General features: G+C 41.6%; 1 protein-coding gene across 2 annotated transcripts in view; it reads right to left on the reverse strand.

The window, feature by feature from the left end:
• The window catches only part of plxna2 (plexin A2), a 163,846-nt gene that overhangs the window by 78,520 nt on the left and 58,265 nt on the right, over window positions 1-27,061 (reverse strand). For both annotated transcript variants that reach the window (XM_019350081.2, XM_005448437.4), the window contains exon 4: window positions 17,135-17,269. In XM_019350081.2, the coding sequence (XP_019205626.1) occupies window positions 17,135-17,269 (135 nt within the window). The remainder of the gene's footprint in view (window positions 1-17,134; window positions 17,270-27,061) is intronic.

Genomic DNA, 27,061 nt, shown 5'->3' on the forward strand with positions numbered 1-27,061 from the left:
GCTCAGGTGGTAAAGGATAGCAACCCCAGCCTGTGTTTGTGTATGCATGCGTGTGTGTATAGCTTTGTCGTATAGGTATCTTTACCTAGATGCATGCATGCACATATGGACGGTGTGTGCGTTTGTAAAACGCACACTAAAAACACTCCTCAGTTGGAGTTCATATGTTGAAGTATTATTGAGGCTGAAAGATTTTCTTAGGACCTGTAATGGTGCTTGTGATTGAATTCAATTTGAGTCTATAAGAAAAATACAGACACAAAGGTTACGGGCGAAAGATGCTTCTGCAGTTGAGTGAAAATCATCAGCTTTGCCTATAAAGAAACTCTGTGGTGCGAAGGAGAAAGAAAGCAGTGAGTGATCTTCGTTGGTGCGTCTGAAAATGCCTGGGTGTTTTTGTTTGGCAGAAGAGGAAAAAAAAAAAATCAACATAATGAGACCAAACTGCTTTTGTGTCTCACTCTCTTCGTCTTTTTTCTCTCTCCACCCTCTGTCTCCTTCTCCCTCCCATCCCACGATTCTTAGACAGCTGCTTCTGTGCAACCAAATTAACTGCTCCCCAGCTGCTTTTGGAAAGTGTGAAATAAATAAACGTTTTGCCTCCGAGGTATAGTGTTTTTGGTTACACATATAAAGTTTAAACAGCTCTGGGTGCCGCCTAAATTCAGTGTGTAGGTAACAAAATTTGCGATTCGATTAAGCTACCAATTTTAGTTGTAGTACTTTTTTTTCCCTACTCAAAATCCCCTACGACTGCCACTATATGACCCTATCTTTTACTACTATGTGATCTTTCTGGCTACAAATATCCGATTTACAAGTCACCAAAAAGAGTAATATTTCAACAGGCTGTCAGCAGGCATACTGTTTAAATCACTAGTCTTATCTTGCCTGTTCTCTTTCTAATATTCCTCCTCAAATATTGCCTTACAGATAGGGTACCCTTCCCTGCACATTCATCTTCCTTCTTTAACAAAATGTATGTCTGCACATGTCTGAGCAGTCAGAGATAAATAGTCATCTGTTTTTGTGTATATTAGGATGTGCGTGTTAGAGAAGGTTATTTGTTTAATATTTGCTACATAAGTTCTTATGTGAGTGATATCATTTACTATTCCCGTTTCCAGGCCCACCCATCTAAATCTAAAGTTCTTCAAGGTGGATTTAAAGATGAATACGAGTAAATAAAAATAGTACAGATTTGTAAGTTGTATGGTATATTTACTGATTTTCATGCATATAGTGTTCTTCTGTCCAATAAAAGTCTGAAATAGGGTACCAGTCTTCTTTTAACATCACAAAACACCCTAACTGTCACACATAAATACACATATCCCAACGTAAACCCACACTGTACAATACTACATCCATCACTTGGGCTCAGGCTGACAGTTTTGTCAAAGTGAGCCGCAGGGGTTAGGAGAATGGCAGTGTGGGATTGAGTTCTCCCATCGGACGCTGTTCTGACAGGAGAGGTAAAAAAGGGAGAAGAGAAAAGGAGGAATGAAGGAGGAAAAATTTGAGAATGTGTTATACAACCTTAGCAAACAGAAAGAAAGAAATAGAAGAAAGGGTTGAGCTGCCATGGCTAACCCATCAAAAAAAAGACGCTCTCCTGCTGTAGCCTGTTTACTAAGACTGGCCTTGTGAAGGACAGACAAAGAGCATATTGCAGGCCTGGCAGCATGGCCACATCACTCAGTAAAAGACACATACACACACACACAAAGGACCTCCTGAGCTACTATGCCAAACTGTGGTAAATTAACTTAACCCAAACAGCAACACATGTACTCATTGACAAATGAATGTAAATGCATTCACATGTGTGCACATACACACTTCTTCACCCCGTACAAAGCAGCTGCCAGTGTTGAAAAAAAAAAAAAAAAAAAAAAAAAAAGAGAGTATCTCCCTTCCTCAAGTAATAAAGCTCAGTCTACAGAGTCAGCCTGAGATCTCTATATAAGCACCTTTAAAACAGTGCAGGGGACAGAGCCTGCTGTTATCCAGTCATGTGTGGGCTCACTTTCAAAACCATGTGCAATACACTACACTTTGAGAATACTAAGAAATAAGGCAACCAAGAGATGAAAAAAAAAAAACAACAAATAAAAAAAAAAAAAAAGCGGGAGTACGCAAGACTTCCAGACATTGCCTTCCCCAATTATAGACCAAACAATGCCACCACATTCACTTTACTCTTTGCCTGGCTCCTGACAAACCCTGTTGTGATTCCTTCAACTGGCACTCCTGTTTCTCCCTGACACTCTCTAGGCTCTAATTAGGCTTGTAAATAATTATTGCAATTAAAGCCTACAATTAGGAGGACTGAAGCACTGCCATTAGTTTCACAATAAATGTCATGAGCATTCTGCATAGGCGCAGGGAGGAAACAGACAAATGCTGTGCCATTATAGAGGCAGTCAGACAGTGAGAGTGAAAGAGACAGAAAGGGTGGGGGGGTTGTATGAAGACAGTTGACATACTCACAGCTCTTAATTACAGAGCTGATTATTCTGGCAGGATTGGTGCTGGACTGTTACTTTGGCTCACATTCTCCAAAGTGACAAAGTGTGCAGGCACATATGCACTCATGAGTTAAAAAAAAACATCCCCAGACACAAATTCAAAAAAGTGGATCCTCTGAAATGGAAGCACAATGAGACAAAAAGAAACAGAAGCAACAAAGAAACAGAAGCAACTTTAGGACTGAAATAGGAGGTTAATCAGAGATAAACAGTATTTGTATAAATGATGAGAGGCTTTCAACAAGCTCAAGAATAAGTGTGCTACTCAAGGTTACCTTTAGTGATGACTTTCTGCCTTCGACTGGCCTCATCTATTGAATGTTTATTTCTAAATATTTGTAATTAGCTTCCTTTGTAAAACACTAATTTACTCGCCTACTCAAATATGTGTTTGTCTTTTGAAACCATTTTGCAAGATTTCCTCACAATCAGCACCAAAGTGTAAGTACAGACTCTACACACAGAGAAAAGGTTCAACTGTTTTTTTAAAAAACATTTTGGTCAGGGGCTACTTCATGGAAGCAGCAGTCGACTGCAGACAAGCAGAAGCAGAGATGTCAGAGTCTCTAAGGATGAGGTACCCTTATTACCTCATATTATGTCAAAGGGCCAGTGAATGTCGCCAGCAGAGGAGTTGGGGTGGGAGACAGCCACGAGGTTTAAACTGGCACTGAGAGATGTGCAAACTTACATGATCACAAAGCAATACACAGCCCTGACATAGGTATGCACATGCATCTAGAAATGTACTCATTTGCAGAGCATTTCACCTGAAACAGAGATCAAGCTACACGGTACTGTATATTTCTTTATACTGACCTCCACTGACACAGCAGGAGCTGAGATGTGAGGGTGGGAGAGGGGAAAATGAGAGGGAGTGCAGGCTGGGGTGCACTGGTGTGCGCGGGCTTCTATTAATTAACAGCTTGATGGGGGCTGACAGGACGTGTGCTGCTATCAAATAATGAGGTTAGGATTGGCCAATGGTTCCAGGGCACAAAACCTGATTAACACTAATCCTAGCTTAAGTCAATTAACAATGCCTGCTCAGGGACTAATGCAAATGAGGTGCCTTTGTTAGGTGGGCTAGTGCAAACGGAGAAAACATGGCTTGACATTCAGACGTGTAAAACATCTCTAGATCATAGCAAAAAGGTGGACAAACATAAAAAGTCATAATGAGAAAGAAATAGCTGACTAGTACGTAGAGGTGTCTCTACCTCGAACATAAGCGACTCTTTCAGTCTGATGCAGTCAATCAACCCTCAGATCTCATACAAGCTTTGACCAAAAAATGTAATAATATTGCATACAGATTAAACAATAAAAGAAATGTGCATTAAACCAAACATGTGAATGTGTGTCAACACTCATGCATGTAACGTTTAGAAAAGGGGAAATGAAATAGGGGATCATTGACTGTTCTTGGAAAAGGTAGTTTAAGCCAGACCACTTTCTTTTTACTTGCAGTGTCATGAAGATAACAAATCATCACACGTACTTATCTATTTCAATAGTAGCTTAAACTGAAATTTCCACTCCACTCTGCACTGTCTGGTCAACTATCATGCCTGTTCCGCTCTATGTGCTGCAGGCACTGCTGAAACCATGTCTAAATTGGTCCCAACTATCTTTTTCTGCATTAGGTTCTGTAATATTAAAGTTCACATCAGTCAACATATAGGCAGATCCCAATATAGAGCCCAATACAGCTATGTGCCAGTCAGGCTCCAATTAAATGACTTAATTGGTTTTTACAGTCTCGATCACAGGATAGCAGGTGAAAATCAGCCTGGTTTTCAGTGACACTGAGTAATTATGATTAATGTGCAAACTAATGCACATGATAAATAATAGTGCTCTAAACGTGCAAGAAAGGTAGCGAAAGTGCTAATTTAAGGGAGCTATAACTAAATCTAATAACTTGTGGTTAGATTATTTTAAAAAGAAACAAAATCAACACATGCTTGCAAAAGACACATATATATGGATACATAACAAAGCTTCTGATCGAGGGAGTTTGACAAGTGGCCAGACAGTGTTGAAACTAGTTTCTTCAGAATGAAAAGCTAAATGGCATCATCAATAACATTGGATGTCTGTATTGACAGGGGAATTTATCCTAATTTGTCCAGGTGTCAATATCAAGTGAAGCTGTCAGGGAAGCAGCTAAGAATCTAAGCTCAAGCTTCTAAGCTGCAGCTCCAGGCCCCTGTTCAAACTGTGGAGCACCTGGGTAAGTAAGCAGTCATCCGATTAATTTGCTGGCCCTCACTCCAATGGTTGCCAAACTGACCCCGCTGTTGTGCTTACATCCCAGATAAAACATGGTGGCCAATCCATCAAGGCCAGTGTCTGTTGTCTGACTGACAGCACGACATCCCAGAGATGTCTGGTGAAAAACAGATACCTGTAAGCTAAATCCTCCCTCATCATCAAGGATGTGATCAAATGTAGATATGTAGTCTATATGATCCCCCATGACATAACAGTTTACAAACCATTTGTTCATGCCTATCTTCTTGATTATTGTCAAACAAATAAAGGACCTTTTGTTTTTTCTTAGTTTTTTTTAATAAAAAATAGTCCTCATTTAATCTCAGTTGAAGTCAAGTTAGGTACAATAGATCCTAAAAAAACAACTTACATTCATGCAGCTCAAAAGCCGGTTACATACAACTTGGGAATTAGGCAACATTCAGGAACATTTGAGGGAAATCTATTCTTACAGTCTGTGGGATTTGGAAATAAGTTGCACATTCAGAGGTAGCAGAGGAAAATATTCAGCTTTCTGAAAGTGAACTGTGTTCAAATGGGGCTGAGGAAAGACTCGAGGAGTGAGATGACTGCAGAACTTTATAGCAATGATAACCGAATTCAGCACAACAGCAGACTGATATTCCCCAAAGCAACTTCATCATTGTTCTCTGTGCGGTAATGGTATATAGTTAAGTTACTGGGACTCTTTATCTGAGTCATTGATAGACAGATTGGTGAGGGAAAAAAAACAGATTTATGGGTCAAGAGTCAAACCCCTGAATCATCTTCTTGCAGCTGTGTGCTAGCTAGAGTGCCCTGGGGCAAGCATGGGGTCAAGGGACCATGTGCAAGGCAGCACTTGCTGAGGTAGATGCCAGAATCCCTTTTTGTTACCCCCTCCTGACAAAATGAGAAGGGAGAAAGATGGTGTGGAAAGAAGCTCAGTAAAGTGCTAATCTCATGTCGCTTTTGGTCTGTATTAATTTTTTGGTTTGAACTTTTGCTTCCTGACGAGAACATTTAGGGAATCATACAAACACACACACACGTACAAACACATACCCACACACTCTCACCAAATCAAAACCCAAACAGGAAAGTGCAGATATATACTTAAATGATATATATAAAAAAAAATAATAAAAAAATAAATAAATAAATGATAATGCTGGTTTATTTCAAGATTTATTATCTCATGCTCTCTTTGTACTCACCACCTGTGTTGTAGAGACTTAGGGAAACAAAGAGCGTGTACAGCTGGGCTAGAAGCATTCCCTGCAGTGTTTCATAAAATATATATATATTTTTTTTTTTTTTTTTTTACACGAATAATTTTAAATATGTGTTTGAGTCTGCAAAAAGCGAGACACAGCAAATCTAGGAAACAAAAGGCTTTCTGGCAACATCGCTGCTAGTCGCTTTCTCTAAATTTGCAGAAGCTAGATCTATAGTAGAGCAAACGCGGATTGCTTGTTATTAGCTACAATGTGTTCCATGTCCTTTAACACACGTGTGTGCTACAGACACCGAAGTCTTCTTTAATAATGAGCCAGTAGCATGTCAGCTAATCTAAGCTTGGATGAGAAGTGAATGAATCCTATTTACTCCTGTCGTTATAACCACTGAACCCATTTCCACCTAATCTAACCACACCAGCCAAACAAAGGTTCAAGGGAGGTAGGGGAAACAGAAAAATCTAGGGGGGAGGAAATGGGGGAGGTTGGTGTTAGAACAGGTTGCGAGCAGGCCTCCTACAAAAAAAAAGGTTTAAAAAAGAAAGAATTCATGCATGGATTTCAAATTTCACAGCTGAGTACCTGGAGGAAATTGCCAGGCCTGGAAAAGAGGTCTTCTTTTCTTTTTGATAATCTGTGAGCTGTAATGTTGCTGTTCCATATATGAAGCTGGCTAAGGGAGGAAGGATGGAATACAAGGATTGGAGGCTGAGGGGGTTTAATGTTTGCTAAAGAGCCAAGAGTGTATTGGAGAGTGACAGCAGCACATGGCTGAACGCCTCTATAGGGGGAGGACTGTGTGTCTGTCCATGAAAGACGAGTCTGTTTTACAAGCCAGCTCAGTATCCCTCAGTTGGTCATGCTAGCAGGAATTTCACACTTATCCTTATAAAGAGCTAGCAATTAGAGGGACACTATTTCACTGGAAACACTAAGTCTTTTAAGGTCTATTATGCACCATTGTACACCATAGCCATAAAACATTACAAAAACCATTGAGCTCCATTACAAAGTCAACACCTGCCTCCTTTCTTGGGATTAATTACAGCAAGATAAAAAAGTAACCACTTCAGTTTTTTGTGTGAGGATTTCTCTGAGTTTCCTTTTTTTTTTTTAAACAGTATTTTCAAAAACCTTTTTTCAGACAGAACTAAGGCCACGCCACAGGTATCACTTCAAAACCCTTTCAGATGATAAATCTTGATTATTCCCCATGAATAATACATTATAGCCTGGCTGCTGACCAAAGCAACTGAAATAATACAGTCACTGATTCTCAACCATGTGTGATGAGTGCTTGCCCCGAGTGCCAACAGACACAGCAGCACAAAACACCATAAAAGACATGAAAGGGAGTCATACAAATGTTGATAATCTAGGCCCTATAAGACCCCATCAGTACTGGAGTAGCTGTCACCATTTATCCCAGTATGCTGCATTCTGTTGATAAACTAACAACAAAAAGAAACAAAGGCTGCTTAGGGTCTTCTGTGGGCCGCAGTGGCATGTGTGCTTGAATATTCTCCCATATGTCTAAACTCTGCAAAAGCAGCACACTACACAAAAACTACACACGTACATACTCAAACACAAACCTGCCCTCTGTGGTTAAAAAAAGAGAAAGGGCTGTGTTTGCATTCTCAAGAAAACAAAGCCTGATAAAAGAAACTCTGAAAGAATACTGGAAAAAAAGGAGAAGTTCGTAATGACAGAAAGACAGAGAAAAGCTCTTTCCACACACATACTGAAGCCTTGAACTTTTCTAGACATTACCCACAGGAGGTGCACGTTAGAATGCAAATGAATCAGTTGAATCAGGCATAAAAGGGTCTTTACCCTGTCAGCTCCCCAGTACAAAGTCCATATGATATCTGGCTGAACCATGTGAGAACTCCAGAGAGAGTATTTAACTCTCCGGAGATTCTCTCATGTGCCCTGCCTCCTGCATGCTTTACCCAGGTGCCACCCCTCATGAAAACCAGGCAGAATGTCTGCAGTAATGAAAATGTTGTGAAGATGAAAACAAGAGGGGACAGTGTTTCATGGTCTGAGCTCCATTCCAGCTCTTCCGGAATGAAGATATTAGGTCAGCTAAGCCATTGTGCTGCCTCATTCAATAATAATATTAATATTAATAACAATAACAATAACAACAACTATGAGGATTAGCCAGATGGCAGATACAAAACACTGAATTTCCATGAGCTGGCAAAACCAGTGGCTTAGCTCTACTGCAGCTGCCAGTCATACTGTACATGAATACTTTATCAATCTAATTGCAGAATCTGGAGAGACTGTTATAATATTGGAGTATTTTTTTGATGCATGTAAAGTGGCTGCAAGTATTAATATTAAAGAATATCCTTTGAAGATAATACGTGGTGCATAACCATGAGTGCTTTGTAAATGTAGAGGAAGATGTGGTACTCACTTCGAAGCCTAACGCTTTTGATACAATATATGCAGAAGTGCTGGAGGAATGTAAGACATATGACGCATCGAGACGGAAAAGACCGTCTAGGCGGCAGCTCACTCGAATCTCCCAAAACAGCAATGACAGCCAAGACCCCAAATTTTTGGATTATTGGTATAAATATAGAAACAGTTGCGCAGACAATTCGCACAACATGACTCAAACATGTGATCTGGCAGAAATCCATACAACGGATCTGCCGAATCACGGGATGCACAAGGACATTTGTAATGCACAAACTTCAAAGTGAGTCCTAATAAAATTAAACGATTTTATTTGATTAAACCAGCATGTCTTGAGATTATTCAAAAGAGGCACCATAGTGCATACACACAGATAAATCTTGAGATGAAAACCTGCTGTTATGTATTTCAGGACTGTCAGTAATGATACAATACCCCTACAGGAGGGCAAACACACACACACGCACACACATATAGTGCTCAAAGATTTTTAGAATATCAGCAAATTAAATCCATAGTAAAAAAGAGATTTAAACCAGGTCAAGATGAACTACAAACACCACCAAGTGTGGTTCAATTTCTGACTCTTAAAACCCCCAAATTACTGTCCAAAATATACAGAATGCTTTCTAAAATAGATGAATCAATATCACTTCCTATTGCAAAATGGGAAGCGGATTTATCAGTTAACTTAGACCAAAACTTCTGGTCTCAGATTTGCTCAAAAACCTTTCATCTAATTAGAAATCCCAGTCTTCAATTAATTCAATACAAAATACTACATAGAGTGCACTATACAGGTCATCGGATGTTCAAGATGGGCTTTACATCTACCAACAACTGCTCACACTGCCAAACCAACTCACCGGACAATTATATCCACGCTCTTTGGTTCTGTCCACCAGTTCAGAAGTTTTGGCGCGAGATATGTGAAGACTTATCAAAGTGTCTGAAATGTAACATTCCAACTTCCCCTTTAGTGTGTTTGTTGGGCAGCTTAGATAATGTCACTACGGAAAAGAATATAGCCCATATGGTTTTCACTGCACTATGCATAGCCAAGAAAACAGTCCTCATGAACTGGAAAAATAAAAATAATCTTAATTTTAACCAATATAGAAATTATCTATTAGATTATATTAGTCTTGATACAGCCTCTGCCACCACATCAGATCAATTGCTCTGGGCTCCTTTGATCAGCTCCATCACCTAGTGGGGGTGGGGGGTCATAGTTTGGTCCCGCCTTCACTGTTGTGATAGGTGTGGGGGTAGGGACAGGCTTAGGGCATCGGGGGGTTCCCCAGGAGCATCTTCCTTGGGGGGCTCAACCCGGGGTAGCGGTCATGGACAATTAAGGGCTCTGTTGGCTCTTGGGTGACGGTTTCCTCGTGGCTGCGTGCAGCGGGGCTAGGGAGGGTCTGTGCTGACGGACGTGGGTTACTGACCTGGTAGCCTGGCTGCCCCTGGGTGGGTCCGGGATGGGCGTGAGGTTCTGGGGGCGTTCCGTCTCTGGGCTGGGGCCCTGGCCGGGCCTCAGGGGCCTGGGTCCTGGTTGGTGTGTTGCCGGGGTTGTGGGCGGGTGGGTGTATGGGGGCCCAGCCCTGGCGCGGGGTGCCGCCGGTGCATCGAGCCACCTGGGGGGCTCTTCAACTGGTGGGGGAGGTTGTCACATCTTGCAGGAGCTTTCCTCTCTTCGGGAACTCTCTCTGCAGGAGGGGGACATACAGGAGAGGTGGAGGAAGCTCTCAGCCTGGGCGTCTATTGTCTTGTGTAGTCTGGAAGATGAGTGGATGATGGGGTGGGTGTAGTTTTCTCTGTGGTGGGGTCGGGTGGACTGTCCCGGGATCTGTGGGGCTGGGCGGTGCTGCTGCACTGGGCCCCGGTCCGGATGGGCCTGGGCCCCCCTTTCCCTGGCGGGTTGCAGAGTATGGGGGTGCCTACTGGGGTCAGCGGGGGAGCTGGCCCCAGGGAGGGGTCACTTGCCCCTCCCTTCCTTCCCTCCCCATCTCCAGCTGCCTCCCTCTTCTCGCTCCACCACAGTCACCCACACATGCAGGGCCTTGGGGTAGGGGTGTGTCACCAGGGTGCAGGGGAGGCATCCCCCCCCCTCTGTCCCCTTCTGGCTGCCTCTGCCTCAATTTTATCCCACAACTTAGACACTCACATTACTCACACTGTCATTACACATACATATAGGATCTTGGGGGTGGGCACGCCACACAGAATCCAAATTACCATCAGGGTGTACACCTCACCCCTGGCGTCGTAGCCCACCTCTCAATTTTAAATACACGTAGACATTGAGGGCTAGCAGGAGGGGCTATGCGCCTACCTGCTGCTCTGGCAGGTGGCTCCATGCCCTCCTGGGTTTTAAATACACCTTAGAACACACATACATCAACACTACATATGAGCGGGTGGAGGGAGGTTTGGAGTCTTCACACACCCCCGTTCTCTGCGGCCTGCTGGAGCGGGGGGGCTAGGAGGAGGAGTTGGCCGTCCGACTGGGGTCTGGAATGTGGGGCCTCCCTGCTGCTGCGGAGTCGGGGCGGTCTGCTTCTCCCCACCGCAGGGAAAAGGGTAACACCACCTGGGTCTGGGTGCAGTTTCCCCCTCCAGGGGCAAGGGTACCCGGACCCGGTTCTTAGAGTACGCTTGGGGAGAGTGATTGTGTGTACAGCGTCTCTTTATGTTTGTCTCCGCGTTGGTTGAGTGTGGAATAATTGCCTATGAGAGCATGAGGGTGGGAATGGATGTCTGTATCTGTGTGTGCCTGTATGTCTGTGTCTATATGTCAGGTTGGGTATCAGACGCCACCTCTCTGGGGACATCTCAGGCCCTCCAAGGTTTGGAGGCCTATCTCCCCCCAGCACTTCCCCTGCCGGTGGTGGACGCCCTCAGACATCGGTGCGTTGGTGGTTCTCTGTGTCCGAGGGTGGGCGCCCAGGTACACACCGGCTCACTCCTTGGCGGCTGCTTATCGGGGCCTGGAGCCTGGGGCTCGCTCGGGCCACTTCGGAGGCGGGGTGCCCTCGGCCTCTCGGCCCGGGGCTCGGTCACTCAGGCACAGCTGGCTGCCGGCGGAGCTCACGGGCACGTCACTGCAACCCCCCTGGCTTCTGCTCCACGGCTGCTGAGTGACCCCTCATCTGGGACTCCCCTCAGCTCTTTCTGGGATAGTGGCGCGGCTGCCCCTCTGTTGGTCTTCCTTGGTCTCTTGTGTTCTGAGGGCCTCTGGATGTCTGGAGTTTTGATCTCCTCCATACCTGCTTCATGCCCTGGAGGACGGGGCGGTGGCCCCCCACACCCTCTAGCAGATCATTACATGAAGGAACCTTTTAAAAACAAGCGCGCTCATGCTCACAGGTGTACACACAGGTGATCACACACAAACTACACCCTTTTTGGCTCTTACCTCAAAGCACACTGTGCGCTGTCGATCTTACGTGCTGCACAATAATGTTTAATATTTAGTATTTACTGTCATATTCCCATAGATCATTGTGATGTTGTTTATTACTCTCGTTTTCTTCTGCTTGCTTTCTCTTTTTCTCAACAGGTGATCCAGGTGATCGATATATGTATTTTTTTTGTCTGCTTATTCTGTTGGTTTTTGTTTTTTTGCCCTTTTTCCCCGTCCCTCTTCCCCACTGTTTTTCTTTCCCTCTTTCTTTCTCCCCTTTCTTTCCCCCAGTTAAGTCTGTCCCGTATTCAGCAAGTGAAAATAAAATAAACAATAAAAGGTGAATCAAATGGACCATTACGGCAAGGCTGGGATGGTCAATTTGGTAAAGTAAATCCGTTGGGCACCTTTCTTCGCCTTTAGACAATAATTCTGATGGCAAAAGAACCAAACGGGACAGGTTAAAATAAAAAAAAAAAAAAAAAAAAAAAAAAAAAAGAGATTATTCAAAAGAGGCACCATAGTGCATACACACAGATAAATCTTGAGATGAAAACCTGCTGTTATGTATTTCAGGACTGTCAGTAATGATACAATACCCCTACAGGAGGGTAAACACACACACACGCACACACATATAGTGCTCAGGGAGTAGAGAAAGCCAGTGAGCCAGGTCTTTTCATCAGTTCCACTGCACTGCCTCGTATTGGGCCAATCTCACCACATCATTAATATGGTGAATGCTATTGTCATTGCATCTACAAAACAAAAGCACAGTTTAACATGGCAGGACGATGGATCAAATATGAAAAAGGGAGCTATTAAATATGTTTGGAGGTGAGTCAGTGACGGTGTCTTGTGTGAGAAAGAAACAAATGAAAGAGAAGAGAAAAAGTTTGCTAAAATATTACATGGGGAAGGTTGTATGCAAGTCAGACTGAAGATCCACATGCAATAGGCTATAGTTAATGAAGTCTCCATGAGCCTTATGGACATGCCATTACAATATTGAGAGATTGGTGTTTTCATGTATGTGCAGTTCCAGTGTTTTTATAAGAGTGTACACATGATAAGGAGAACCAGTGCATTGTGACTAAACCTATGTAAATGAATACTAAGGGAAGCATGTGTTTTGTTTGTGTGACTGTGTGTGCATCCCCGTGAGTGCCTGTCTGCATGTTTGTATTCACAGAGGCCTTGCACATCCCACAATTCTTAGCCACAACACAGAGTGTTGTGTGTGAGGGTGTGAGGACAGGAGGGAGAGAGAGAGAGAGAGAGAGAGAGAGAGAGAGACCAAATTCTGAAGCATGGCCTTGCTGAGCAAATTTTACTCTTGCTCTCCCAATTTTTGTCCGTCTCCCCCTTAATGTCTGTCTCTCTCTCTTGCTCTCTCCGTTCCCTCTATTTCCCACTGTGCCAAACACAGAGGACTTCTTTGTTATTCAGAGTAGGAAATGCAACTGGAGCCAAATCTGCCTTGGTTTCCGTTTGATATCATCCCTCCTTTGTTCCTGCCGTCTCCCATCGCCATGTGCTTGGCCTTAGATGGCATCAGTCAGACACATGGGAACAAGTAGAGCTTAGACAAGATATATCTCGTGATGTCCTGGATGTGTGACTACAAGTGTAGCTCGAGGTGACATTTAAGCTTATGATGAGATAAAGGTCAAATAGATGTTTTCCACTGAATACTAGAGTGAAAGGTCTGGTTTAACGTTGTTGTGTTTTGTACAGTGGATAGTGATTACAGACTGGTTAAATGAATGCGTTCTGAAAGCATTTTTAATCATTTATTCATCCCTCTGATCAGAGCGAAACTGGGCAAGACAAATTCACATTTGCGTGTATTTTAAGTCCAGGCTCGGAATACTCAAAAATATATTTCTCAGCTTTGCAAGAAAGTTCTTCATATGAAAAAATATGTTATTCTACCTAACCGGAATCACATACCAAAAAAATAAGGATAATTTTGAGCACAGTGCACCGCTGTGAAAAATGAGCTCATGGCTCAGCTGATAACATTCTATGCATTCAGTTGGTATTTCCCATATAAGGTATGCCACCCAAGCTGCTTTAGCCTGCCCAGAGTTGCTGCACATCTGCAAGCTGCTTTGCAACCCACTTTCACTCAAACTCACTTAATGGTCATATTTATTGTCATTGGTATCTGCTCTGTTCTTGTCGCTGCTCTCAGTGTTTTTTTTACTTTCCATATATGTACAAGGATCTCCTCGAACAAGCAAATACCAAAATGTAACCAAATATATATTACTGCATGTTTCCCCTAAATGCACGAAAAACAACTGAAAGGACCATATGGGTCACATGCACAACCTCTCTACAGACACTGTCAGATATGACTATCAAGAGGTGTCTTTCAACATGCATGCCAACATCCCTGAAGCAATTGAGCATGTTTCAGTACGTGTGTGCGTGTCTGTCTCCTTCGATCCTCCCTAACCCCTAGAGAGGAAGACAGAAGAATCTCTACACTGAATACTAATAATATTCACCACGATCACTTCTCATTCAGATGACTAGCAGTTATGAGCTCAACATCAAAAGCTTCTTTCATCTGCAGAATAAGTGAGAATAAAGGATTTGGTAAATATGGGAAAGAGACTTTAGAATCAGTACAAACTCTTCTTTACTTGCTCAGTCCCTTGTCCGATACCGGCATCTTATGTTTATGCATGACATTGTTATATTTCATTTAATATCAATATACATGTTTTGTTTAGATATACATATCTATGCAAACCTCCTCCAAACATAAAATAACAAAAAAGTAGATGTACAGTTATATCTTTTGATTAATATACTATATAAATACTAATAAAGAGGCTTGAGAGATTGTATTATTGTGGGGTCTTTACCTAAGAGTATAAAGCGCTTTTGAGGCAACTGCTGCTGTGATGTGGCGCTATATAAATAAAACTGAACTGAACTTGAATAGTATAATTTGGCCTTCAATGTACATTTAGGCCCATAATTATTTTGACAATAATTGTAATTTTCACTCTGGATTTTAAATCAAACTGACAATATTGGACTGAACTGAAGACTTAAGATTTAACATGAGGACTGCATTAACCTTTAGTAATTATCAACATTTTTATATATGGTCCTAATTTTCAGAGGCCTGCAAATAATTGGACATGATTGGCCGTTTCCCTTAATATATCACGAGAAATTAACTAGACAAAAGACCTGGAGTTGGTCCTAAACACTGAACTTGCATTTGGTAGCTGTTCACAAGAAATCTCAGCATGAGGTGTCAATCCAAGTGTACAACATCACCATTAGTATGAAAAACCAAAAGAAACCCTAAAGAAATAGCACGAAGGGCCAAATCAACACACTGGTACATTCTGAAAAAGAAAGAGGGCAAAGCAACACCAAAAAAAACATGTAAAATGAGTAAAGTTTTCCCTTTAAACACATGAAATAAAGATGAACTTGTACCAGGATGATGGTAGGAGAGCATTTAAAAAAGGTTAAAATTAAAGAACAGCTCACGATCCATAACATAATCTGTCAAAAATAGTGGAGGCAGTGTTATGGCCTGGGCATGTACAGCTGCCAGTGGAACCAGGAGACTAGTGTTTACTGATGATGTGACTGCTGATAGAAGTAGCAGGATAAATCCTAAAGTGTACAGGGCTATATTATGAGCTAATATTCAGCTTAATACCACAAAACTGATCAGACAGTGCTTCACGGTGCAAATGGATGATGAGCCAAAGCATATTGCAAAAGCTACCCAAGAGTTTCTCAAGGCAAAGAAACTGGATATTCTTCAGTGAAGGCATCACAGCACAGCATTTGATGATCTGCATAGCTTCCAGAATTTAGGCAGCCACTGACTGCAAAAGATTTTCATCTAAGAATTAAAAATAATTCTATTTAAAACAACGTTAGCTGTCTAATTAAATTTGGGGCTCTTAAAATGAGCGACTATGTATTGTTGTAATTCCTAAATAGTTATTGCAGTACTTAAACTCCTTCAATTAAAGCTTAAAGCCGGCACTCCAGTCGCATCTTGATTGCTTTTTAAAATCCAGAATGGTAGTGTGCAGAGGCAACTGTGAAAACTGTGTCACTGTCCGAATATTTGTGGCGATGACTTTAGCAAGCTTTACCAAGAAAAGATAAAATAGAATAATAATCTTGGAATATTTTATGCTCAAAGTACTGAGCTGTTACTGGTGACGTGATCTGACTTTGGCTTTATTGTTATTCTCACATCAGGTAGGCGACTAGAACTGAGCAACTTTTCAAGTGTTTGTTTTTATATAATTATAATCATTTATAAGTGTAAATGATGTGCTGAAGGATAAAAAAAATAACGTAGTACTACATTTACGCCTCCGTTTTCCTGTCTCTGAATTGGACATCATTTCAAAATGACTCTTTTACACGTTATCCATCCACCATGGATTCAACCCATAAGCTAAAGCTGGCCAGTTGTTGAGTGTGTTAAAAGAAGAGATAAGAGGAGAGGATGGCAATCTATCACCTCACACTGACAGCCTTGCACGTTGTCTCTCTCTAGGGCTGCAGCGCTGCCACGCTCCCCTGCAGCTGCTCCTCTTCTCTTCTCCTCCTGTTGTCATCTCTTTTCCAACATACCATGTTTTCCCCTCCTTTGCATCTCCTCCCTTCTACTCTGCCCTTGTGTCCCCTTTTACCCTTGTGTCCTCGCACTTCTTCTACCTATTTAGTATGTCAGTTGCATTGATGGTTATCAGCTGCTGCCCACCCAGACTGCAGTGCTGTGTCACTTCATTAGAAGTGTGAAAAGATGACCTTGCACTCTGTCTCCATTTTTTTTCCTTTACTCTTTTCTAAGTCGTACACTCCTCCAGCTGTCCCTTTTCCATCATCACTCTTTCTCCCATGCTTCAAGCAGCCAGTCAACCTGCCAGTCTCTGCCCTTCTTCTCCTTCATCCACTCTCATTCTACCTTATCTTTTCCTTGTCTATCTATTTCGTTTTCCCTGCCCTCATTGTTCTCCTTCATTATCAAATGCTGTCACAATGTCCCCTGCTGTGCCACCCCGGTTATTTATAGCTAACAGTAGGTGGTGGATTGCTGATGTTGAGAGGTGGGCCATCTTGCGCCCTGCTGGAGCTCACACATTCACACAATATTCCTGACATTTCGAACATATGCACACAGAGACAAAGGCCCATTAAAACTATCTATTCTTATGTATGGACGCTTGTGTCACATATTTTCAAGCATGCAGCTTCCAAACACCTACCTGTCTCTCAGACATGACGTAGAGGTAGTTGCGGTCAAGAGAGAAGGCCATATCCCTGAGGACAGGGCTCCCGTCCTTGATAACCGAGATCGTTTCATACTGAACACCACCGTGAGGAGGCCCATCAACACGAATCTGACAAAAAACAGAACACAAACAGGTCAGATATTGCTATTTATACCTCAGTGACAGCAGGAATAGCAAAACCAGATAAAAATGATTGACAGGAATGACAAATATGATTCATTTTTTTTGTTTTTGTTTTGAAAAACACTGAAATTATTTAGCTACTTGGAGTTTCAGTTGGAGGTGGAGATTCTCCTTGAGGATTGCTTCCACTAGAAAGAATGAATATGACATAAAAGCTTTTTTATAATTGCCAACAATTGTGCAACAAACCATAATATTTTCATATTATGAGGTAATGTAAGTCCACTATAAGTTCCTTGTAGGATGGGGTTATAAAAACTGTGCAGAATTATTTGTGGATATTATCAGACCTTTGTGAAACTTGAGCTGTGTTTTGGTTTTCTCTTTCCCTCAGTGAATGATGTATTTGCTCAGTAAAGCTTTGAACTTGAAGCCAAGACCACCTTACTGCAAAAGCAATGGAAAAGAATTTAAATGACTTATATTAGGCATCTGACCCAAATGGGCCAGTGCTAGCCTTCTTCATCCCCTTGGCCAGACATAAACAGAACAGCAAATCTTGAGGAGCAGCACGGGTTGTCTAAACTCGAGTGGGGGTTTTCTGACGTTTCTGTGATGTCACATATCACTAGGCCCTCTTCCAACCATGAAAGCTGATGGCTCTATCATCTGTCCATCCTTGCATGCCTCCATCCACCCAAATATTCATCTGTCTATTCAAACAATGACAGCACCAAAGAGCTGTCAGGCTCACAGAGGGGAAAGTCAAGGTCATATGTCTGTCAAAACAAGATCTACAGCGAAAATGGGGGGGGGCGTGTGAGAAAACGAGTGCACGCACAAACTGTTGTGTACAAATGTGTGAGCAACACCATGTGTCAAACTGCTGGATGATCAAGTAAGAGAAATGTGATTTAAGTTCACACAAAATCCCTGGAGCTTTCCCTTCAAAGCTTGAGGGTTAGTTGGGTACACGACAGCAGGCACCATAGTTAAGGAACAAAGCTCAAAGTGGTTAAGCCTTCCATGGCTGACCTACATCTGACCTTGGCAGACTAATCCAAACATTGAAAACAGGACATATGTGAAAACCATATGTAGGAGGAGAAAGGCAGGATGTGGGGGCCGTGCCAGTCTTCATCTGGTTACTGACACTGCAGTGTGGAGGGAGACCTCGGCAAATATGCTCATCCATAAAGCATGTCGGCGCACGGCCAGGCCAGCGCTGTTCTGTTCACTACTGTGTCAGTGTGGGTGTTGTGAGTGCATTTTTGTGTGTGCACCCGTAGGAGCAGTCTGTCATGCTGTGATATGTGTCCTAGCAGGCTGCCACTAGGGATCACAAGATAACCCGACCTTCCCACTGCAGGCCTGCAGTTCATCTGAATCAGATCGCTATCACACAGTCTCTCACCACTGTCCAGGGGCTTTTAAATTAACATTTGGCCAGAAAGAGACTCACACACAGAGATGTCTATGAGTGTGTGAGGAACAAAACCTTTACTCTCCAGACAATTTGTTAAAAGAAGAACAAACATACTAGGCCTACCAGCAACAAGACAGTAGAGCTGCTCTATTAAGACAAAAATAGTTTTTTGTGTTTGCTTTTGTGTTTTTGTTCAATATTAAAACTACAACTATTTAACACAACCATCCTATAACGTTGGGTCATTGTTCAAATATACTGACTATCAGCAAATGGATGAATTTATATTTTTTTGCAATTGTATTTTGATTATTTAGCCTACATATTTAGTGTACTTTAAAAATAAACTTGATTATCAGTGATTAGCGTATTAGGTTCAGTTGCTGAATGTGCCATAAAGGTTGCACCTAGCCCTCCCGCTACATTTGGCACGGACAGAGAATGTGCAACTTTTTAATTTTTATTTATTTATTTATTTAAACATATTATCCAACCTTTTTACCAACAATCTACTTTGAAACACAAATTACACAGCATAATTACAAAACAGGATGAGGTACACTGTTTTTTTATCAATAATAATTTTCACCTTATCTTGTTTTTATTGTAGCTGTTGGAGCCAAAATTAAAATTGAAAACAAAATTAGATTAATTGCCCAGTCCTGTTTTAAAAAACAAAAATAATAATAATGCAAGTGCGAGACTGTGTAGAGAGACATTGTATTAGTGACTGGGTACGAGGGAAGAAGATTCGCTAATACACTAATACTCTCTTTCTCCCTTTGCTTCTATGTATGCTTTTCCCAAAGGCTTAGGCTTATAGCTCACAAAGAAAACCGAATAAACATTATTGACAGTGACACTCACCATCCCACTATGTAAACACAAACACACTCACATCCAGATTTTTTTTCCTTTTCTACAGTAACTGTAAATCTTGCAAAGACTATTATACTAACACATATGTAGACACGCTGTTAGAAAATATAAAAGAATATGTACGTTTGTGTGAATTGGGTCAGTTAAATACAAGTACTTTCCAGGGCAGACTCACCTCTGGGTGGGCGAATGAGAGAAAAAAGAGAAAATGAAAACCCTGAGCAAGTAAATGGAGGCACCAGTGCTTAGTGGACCAAAAATAATTCTGTCAAAGACTCCCTCTCTTTACCACACTCCCACACTACTATTCCACCAGTCAACAAAATGTACCACCTGAGTAAGCGACTCTCATGCTCAAAACATCTTTTTCTCAGCATCGCTTTAGTTCAACATTTAGCCTGCTCTCTCAGGTGCTTAAATCTATCCCATCTTTGCACTGTACGGCCTTGCATTATTTATCAAGCCGGGTGAAAAGGCTGCAAACAAGTTGGTTTCATACCCTCAACTGCCTCACAATATTACTGCCCCTCTATTTTAAGACTGCCCATCCATGGAAACAACCCCTGATACCCTAGAGAGCTCTCCTTTGGTCTGTCCTGGCCTGACATGGTTCCCTTTTCAACACCACAGCCATTAGCTAACCTCTCTCTATCACCAGTATTGGAGAGCTGCAACTGAGTATAGTTGAGTAAGAGGGGAAAAAAGTGAAGATAGATGAGATTGTTGAAAAACAGTCTACATTCTCCCTCGGGGCCACCACGGGCAACTTTTTGTTGAAGAGAAAACACAGCGCTGTCATGAATGATGAAAAAAATATGATCATGGTGAAAAGATGAAAACAGGCATCATAAAAACTTGAAGCACACAGATAGCTGCGATACTTGGTTTTAAAAATCCAAGCCCCTTAAAACTATCATGAGGCAATCGTTTCATTATAAAGGTGGTGCTGTATTTGGCTTGAAAACTTCAATATGCACATCTGGACTCTGCAGGTAACCAGCATCTTTTGCCATGCTGCCAGAATCTAGCAAAAACAACAGATTAAAAAAAAAATTACTTTTGCTTTTATTTACAGGCTTTCTGTCACAACACCTAGTCAGCATTAAGTGGGTAGCTGTTGGGGGTGGAGAGTGGGGCTGGGGTGGTTGGCCAGCAGGGAAGCCATGGCAGAGGCATCAGAGGCCTCCCCTTGTGGCTACAAGGCCCTGTGCCAGTGGAGTGCTTTTGATCAGACCATGTAAGCACCCTGAAAAAACGTTTGAAGATTGACCAAACTCCAATTCAAATTGCCCTTCTCCCTGTTTCCCTGTCCTGTTCTCTCTCTCCCTCTCTTTCTCTCGCTCTCTTTCCCTTCCTGGTCTCTCTGGTTTTGAACACTGTGCCAGACACTGGATCCCCAACTGCGCGAGTCCGTGTGAAGCAATTTGCTTGAGTGCTGAATAAATCCTGCGTAAAAAGTGCATCAAATGTGTGTTTGCAGTGTGTTGTGGATGCTGATGTTCTACAGTAAAAGGAATGGGAAAGGACATTTAAAAAAAACCCTGCAGTTTCATCAAAAAAAGCAATGTTAAATGTAAAATATGCAAACTGCCAAAATGGTTTTGATTTGGTCTCAAAATGCAACCGTGAAGTAACATGAGATGTAACAGTATGTTCATGTCTATAGATTGATGTCTGTTTCACAGCTTGCCCTGTTCCAAGTGTTTGTTCAACAGTAGACGCTCAATTTCTAAAGAATTTTTCTTCTTTAATGGTCCAGCTGCTAACTATTACCTGAGAACTGTTTTCTTTTTAAATATGTGTGGAAATCTTATTTTCAAAACTTAGCCTTGAGGGAGGTTAGTGTTCTGAAACAAGACAAGCATGTGTACAGCTCGTTGCCAAGACCAATACAGATCCAGAGAGTGCACATTATTTTACCACCATATTTCAGCTAGCAGAGCAGAATGTAACCCACATATGAGAACCTTTACCAAACCACAGAGTACAGCACACTAACACCTTGTATCGGGATAGAATTAAGTCATACTGTAGGTCTTCCACCTACATGTTGTACCAAAATAGTAAAACAAGAGTTGATTTCTAGGAGATTATGCTCTTATGGCTGAATCTCAAAGAGAGCAAAAGAGAGTCCCTGAGTAACCTATCTGGCAGCTATCTTCTGCATCTGCACTAATCCAGTTCAGTAGTCTTGAGTGTTGAAGTGATAGGCATTGCCTTTATCTGCTTGATCCCACACACTGGATTAGATTCTGCTAAAGTACACCACCACACACTTTCACACGCTGTCTCAATACACAGAGATACCACAGAGGCAGCTATGTTTAGGTAAATGGCACTTGTATTCAGCTAAGGTCAAATACAGTTTAAAGTCAACTAGGAGACCTGACACTGACCACGATGGACTTTCACTAATCAAGGCCAGTTTATCTGATAGAACCATTCTCAGTCTTGCCAAATAGCCTTGAACGTGGTGTTGAGACTACCACCTCACACCTTGGATCATATGACAGTTGACAAACTGTCAAACTGACAAACAGCTGAAAGCATTTTAAGCGCCAGTGATGCTTATCATGATTTCAAAAGCTTTTGTGATAGCCAAAGGTGTTCTTATGCCATCAGGTTTTGCATTGCAAGCACACCTTTAAGAAAGAAAAAGACTTTTTCCACAAGCTCAGAATTTGTCTTTTACCTTAAAACCCCTCCAATGCATAAGAATATCAAGGAAACAGCCTTGAACTAGAACTAGAACTAGAACCACTAGAAAACTACACTAAGCTCACATAAATGTTTTTAGATCTTCTTAATATGAGCCCCTACACACTTACATTTATGTCCGCAACTACATTTGTGTTCACATCTGCAGTATGTATCAAATCAAATCAAATCAAAGTTTATTTATATAGCACATATTAAAACAACAGTGTTGACCATAGTGCTTCACAGTCAGTCAAAACACAAGACAATTAAAACAAACAATAAAATAGGACAACAAACAATAGGTAACAACACAATAAGCTAAAATCAGCCAACTAGTTAGAATCAAAGGCCAAAGTAAACAGATAAGTTTTAAGACGAGATCTAAAAGACTGGATAGACTCGGCCATACGAATATGTACAGGGAGGTTATTCCAGAGTCTAGGTGCCATGATCGCAAAGGCCCGGTCTCCTCTCGACTTCATTCGAGACCTAGGTTGTGCAAGGAGCAAGTGATTGGATGATCTAAGCGCTCTGTTGGGATTATATAGGTGAAGTAGGTCAGAGAGATAGGTGGGCGCTAAATTATTCAGAATTTGAAAAGTGAACAAAAGAATTTTAAAATCTATGCGATATTTAACAGGGAGCCAATGTAGTTTGGCTAAAATAGGAGTTATGTGTTCATGGATTCTTGTACCTGTTAAAAGACGCGCAGCTGCATTTTGAATTAACTGAAGCCGATAAAGAGAAGAGTGTTGGAGGCCCGAGTAGAGGGAGTTACAGTAGTCCAATCTGGATGTGATAAATGCGTGAACAAGCTTTTCAAGTTCCTTTAAAGGAAGGAACGACTTTGCTTTGGAAATCTGACGCAACTGGTAAAAGCTGTTTTTCACCACAGTGGACACCTGCTTCTCAAGTTTAAAAGAGCCATCCAGGAATACTCCGAGTATATAATACTCCGCATGTAGTATAAAAGAGGTTAGCAAGCCCATCAGCTGATAAAACCCCATTATCTATATGTAGATATAGTTTTACACAGAAGTGGGAAAGATGGTGAGGTGTGCTGATAGACCCACCTTCTGGGGATGGCCCACCACCCACCATTCCAAAGTATTGATTACGACAGTATATTTTAAAGATGCTAGAGTCCAGAAACTTATAGACAAGCTGTCCTTTTGCATCTGTGATGTCACACACTAGGTTTAACCAATAATGTGATTGATCTCAGTCTTCCAACTCCCAAAAGCATACTTACTGTATAAATGGCCCTTTGCCATCAAATTGAATCGCACTAGTTAAATATTTTTTTTCCAACATGCATGGTTACTTAAGGAGGCTATTTTGAACCTAAACTACAATATTTTCCAAAACATAATCAATGTAGTTCGGTGCAAAAACCTAACCAGAAAGTGTAAGTCATGGAAACAAAGTGAACAGTCAAAGCCAAACAGGACACCAACCATGGCTGACAAACTTCTGATTTACTACACCACCATCTCCCATCCTCCCAACACAGACTTTTTTCCGCTCTTCAAAGGAAGACTGTTATCTCTAAATCCAATACTGCCAGGTCTGGTGGTATAGATCTGATATGCCAGTAGCTTCTGACAGAACGGCAGAGTTTGACGCCCTGGGATATGTTGATATGGACACATACTAGATGAAGTCAGATGCTTTAGGCGTGAGATTGGGAATGTATCAGTAAGAGTGGACTGGTGGTATGAGTAACATTGGGGAAAAAATTAATTGCCAAAACACCAGAAGTAAAATACCAGTAAGACACCAATTCATTGTGTTTTTAAGGACATCAGTAAAACAGAGCAGCATCTTCATGATTGCAACACCTTGAGTAGTCCTTAAAGGAACACAGTCAATGAGCAGTCTTACAGCCAGACAGACACACAGCTGGTTATGTTCCACACCTTGCAGAACCCTGTGTACCAACAAGGCTCACTATGTCTATTTTCATGTTTGTCCTGGAAACCCAGCTTGAAATGTAGCAGACTGCTATTGTATTTCTCTACTTCAGGTGGAATGGGTTCAGGCTATTCAGCTGCCTGTGTGCGAGCCTCCCCCCACCCCTTTTCATCCCTCTCCTTATTCTGCACACTGGGAGAAAACATGGAGCCTCTCTCCGCCTTGATAACGCATCTAATCCATCACCAGTGTCAGGCTGAAGAATTCTGGTGTCAGTAGCGAGCGGCGTGTAGAAATGTCCCGTGTATATGTGTGAGAAGACTCCCAACAGCCCAGTATGCCATCTCTTTTGTTCCTGTTCCTGTTGTACAATATAAGCTCCCATAAGGCTTATGTTAGCTTGTGTCAGTTCCCATCGGACAGACTGAGGCTGGAGAGACCACATGTTGGTGAGGAGGAAAACACAAGAAAAGGCAGGAAGAGGGCGAAGAGGAAAAGGAAAGAAAAATTATAAACAATTACAGAGTTTGGAGAAAATGTAAGCAATAAAGCAATTTTTAAAGAGGTTACATATTATTGGAGTGGGAAGAAAATGAAAATAGACATTGGAATTAGGATAACCACAAGAGACATCACTCTTTTTGTAAGTGGGATTTTTTTCCCCTCACCTGGCTCATACGGTGGCAGTATATCAGCTAAAGTGACCCGAGCCTTTAGTTAATACAAGGGGCAATTACTTCACATTTTTGGCAGGGCACCATAAAGCCTATTGATTTGGCTCTATGCCCCGTGAACAAAGCAGTTAACCCTCTCCTCTATAGCACCTTTATTCATCTTTTTGAAAAGGAAAACAAAAGCCTGCCCAGACGCCCCAACAAATCACACATGCTGACCATTCAAATGGCCAATTTTTTGCTCCCATTAAATATCGGTGAGTATCACTAGCAAACATTCTATTAAACTGACTTCCAGAGACCAATGCTGCAATTTGCCGTCTGGATAATAGCTATATCCAACACTCGTTCAATAAAGTTTTAGCTCTGCAATATTGCCATCTCTCTCGGTCACATAACTCACAACCCAAAACATGATTATATCAGCACTTTCTTCTGTTTGCCCCCGAGTGAAAAAAGAAACCAGAGACCACGGCATGCATTAAGGGGTCTGTGGTGGGATGAGATCAGGCCTCAACTCTAATCAGCCCAAACACATATTAAGCACAGCAGCACAATGTCAGGCCTATATTTAGCTCCACATTAAAACACTGAACAGAGACCAGCATGCTGCTGCTGATGGACACAGTCCAGAAAGGTTCACAGAGAGCAAAAACAGAGGGATGTGGTGGGAGGGATTTTCTGCTTAGCCCTTAAAAATCTGGGTTTGCCAGTATGATGAAGCTATTGTTCCTATTTGCACATAGAAACTGTTTTTTCTAAAAACTGCATTCTGGCGATGCCAACAACTTAGTCCTAAAGCTTTAAGTTGAATATATATGCAAAACATTACACGTTTACATAGCTATACATAGGCCCACACACAATTCCAAGTTATGAGCACAAAATAACAGCTACCTCTGCGCGAAACCTCGTCTTCTAATAAGGAAACGTCCTCTCCAGGGATTTTTTTCTTTTAAAGATGGAGCTTTGACTGATGCGATGTACGCGTCGAAAGAACAAAGAAAAGCTATATCTATTTTATGTGAGTAAATAAGCAAGGGACAAAACAATCACGGAACTATTAGATGCAGCACACACAGCTACTGATGGTTAGACAAAAGTTATTAGAGGAATGTCAAACAGACTGAACCAGAAGAAAATATCACTCTACTGCTTTTTTCCCCTCAGTGTACTTCAAAGTAGATCACAAAGATATTTGAATCAAGAAGTAGCTCAGGAAAGGTTCAGGTGAGGGGCAAATTAGCTGAAATCGTTTCAATTTCTCCCACCGGATTTGTGAGATTTAAATGTGGGACAAGACTGCCAGGTAGATGTGATACTAGGAAATTATAGCCAGTGGGATCCGTACAACAAATGAGAATATAAAAGCACTTCAACCAAGACTATATTTTATACTTGTAATGTGTTTGAACTTGAATAATCTTTCTACATGTTTCATGGGGTGGTTTAGACTACTGATATGTACTCGGTAGTGGTAAGTGAACATTCTTTTGACGAATGCATTGTACTGTGATAAGGCCTTGACACTCAATGCAGTCTTCGTTAAGGCCATAATATTACAGGCGTTCTTTGACACATGCTAGAATATTATAGATAGGCATGCAAATGAGACAAGAAGAACATGAGAGAGGAGACCAGAAAAGGAAGAAAGATAAGACATAAGATTATACCTACTAAGTGGATATTATAGAAACAGTCATCTGAAATAGTCATAATTTTTGTTTATTTCTGCCACCATCCTTGATCATTATTGCACTGTGATTACACGCAGTGTGTACTGAGAGCATTTTTTCCTCAGGCATTCTATTAAAAAAAATTATGTGTTTTTCTACAAGTTATTGATTATATAATTCTCATAACACGCCACATAAATACAACATATGATCTACAGGATTTTTTCCCCCAAAAGGAACCTACATTTCCAGTTGTATACCGCACAAAAAAAAATAATAAAATAAGCATTACCATCATTATATTGTTGTCTTGGTATTTTTTACTGCCACTGGCTTTAAATAATTAGACATAATGCTAAGGTAAGAAACTGTTTCAAAGAGGATTGGGTGGCTAAACCAGAAGTCCATCACCTTCATATCCCATTACACCCTTCCACCCAAAATTTCAAAACATACCGCATGTAACTCTATGGAGACCGACATCACAACCTTTAACCTCTCATCTACC

This window comes from Oreochromis niloticus, linkage group LG20 (assembly GCF_001858045.2).
Source record: "Oreochromis niloticus isolate F11D_XX linkage group LG20, O_niloticus_UMD_NMBU, whole genome shotgun sequence".
NCBI lineage: Eukaryota > Metazoa > Chordata > Actinopteri > Cichliformes > Cichlidae > Oreochromis > Oreochromis niloticus.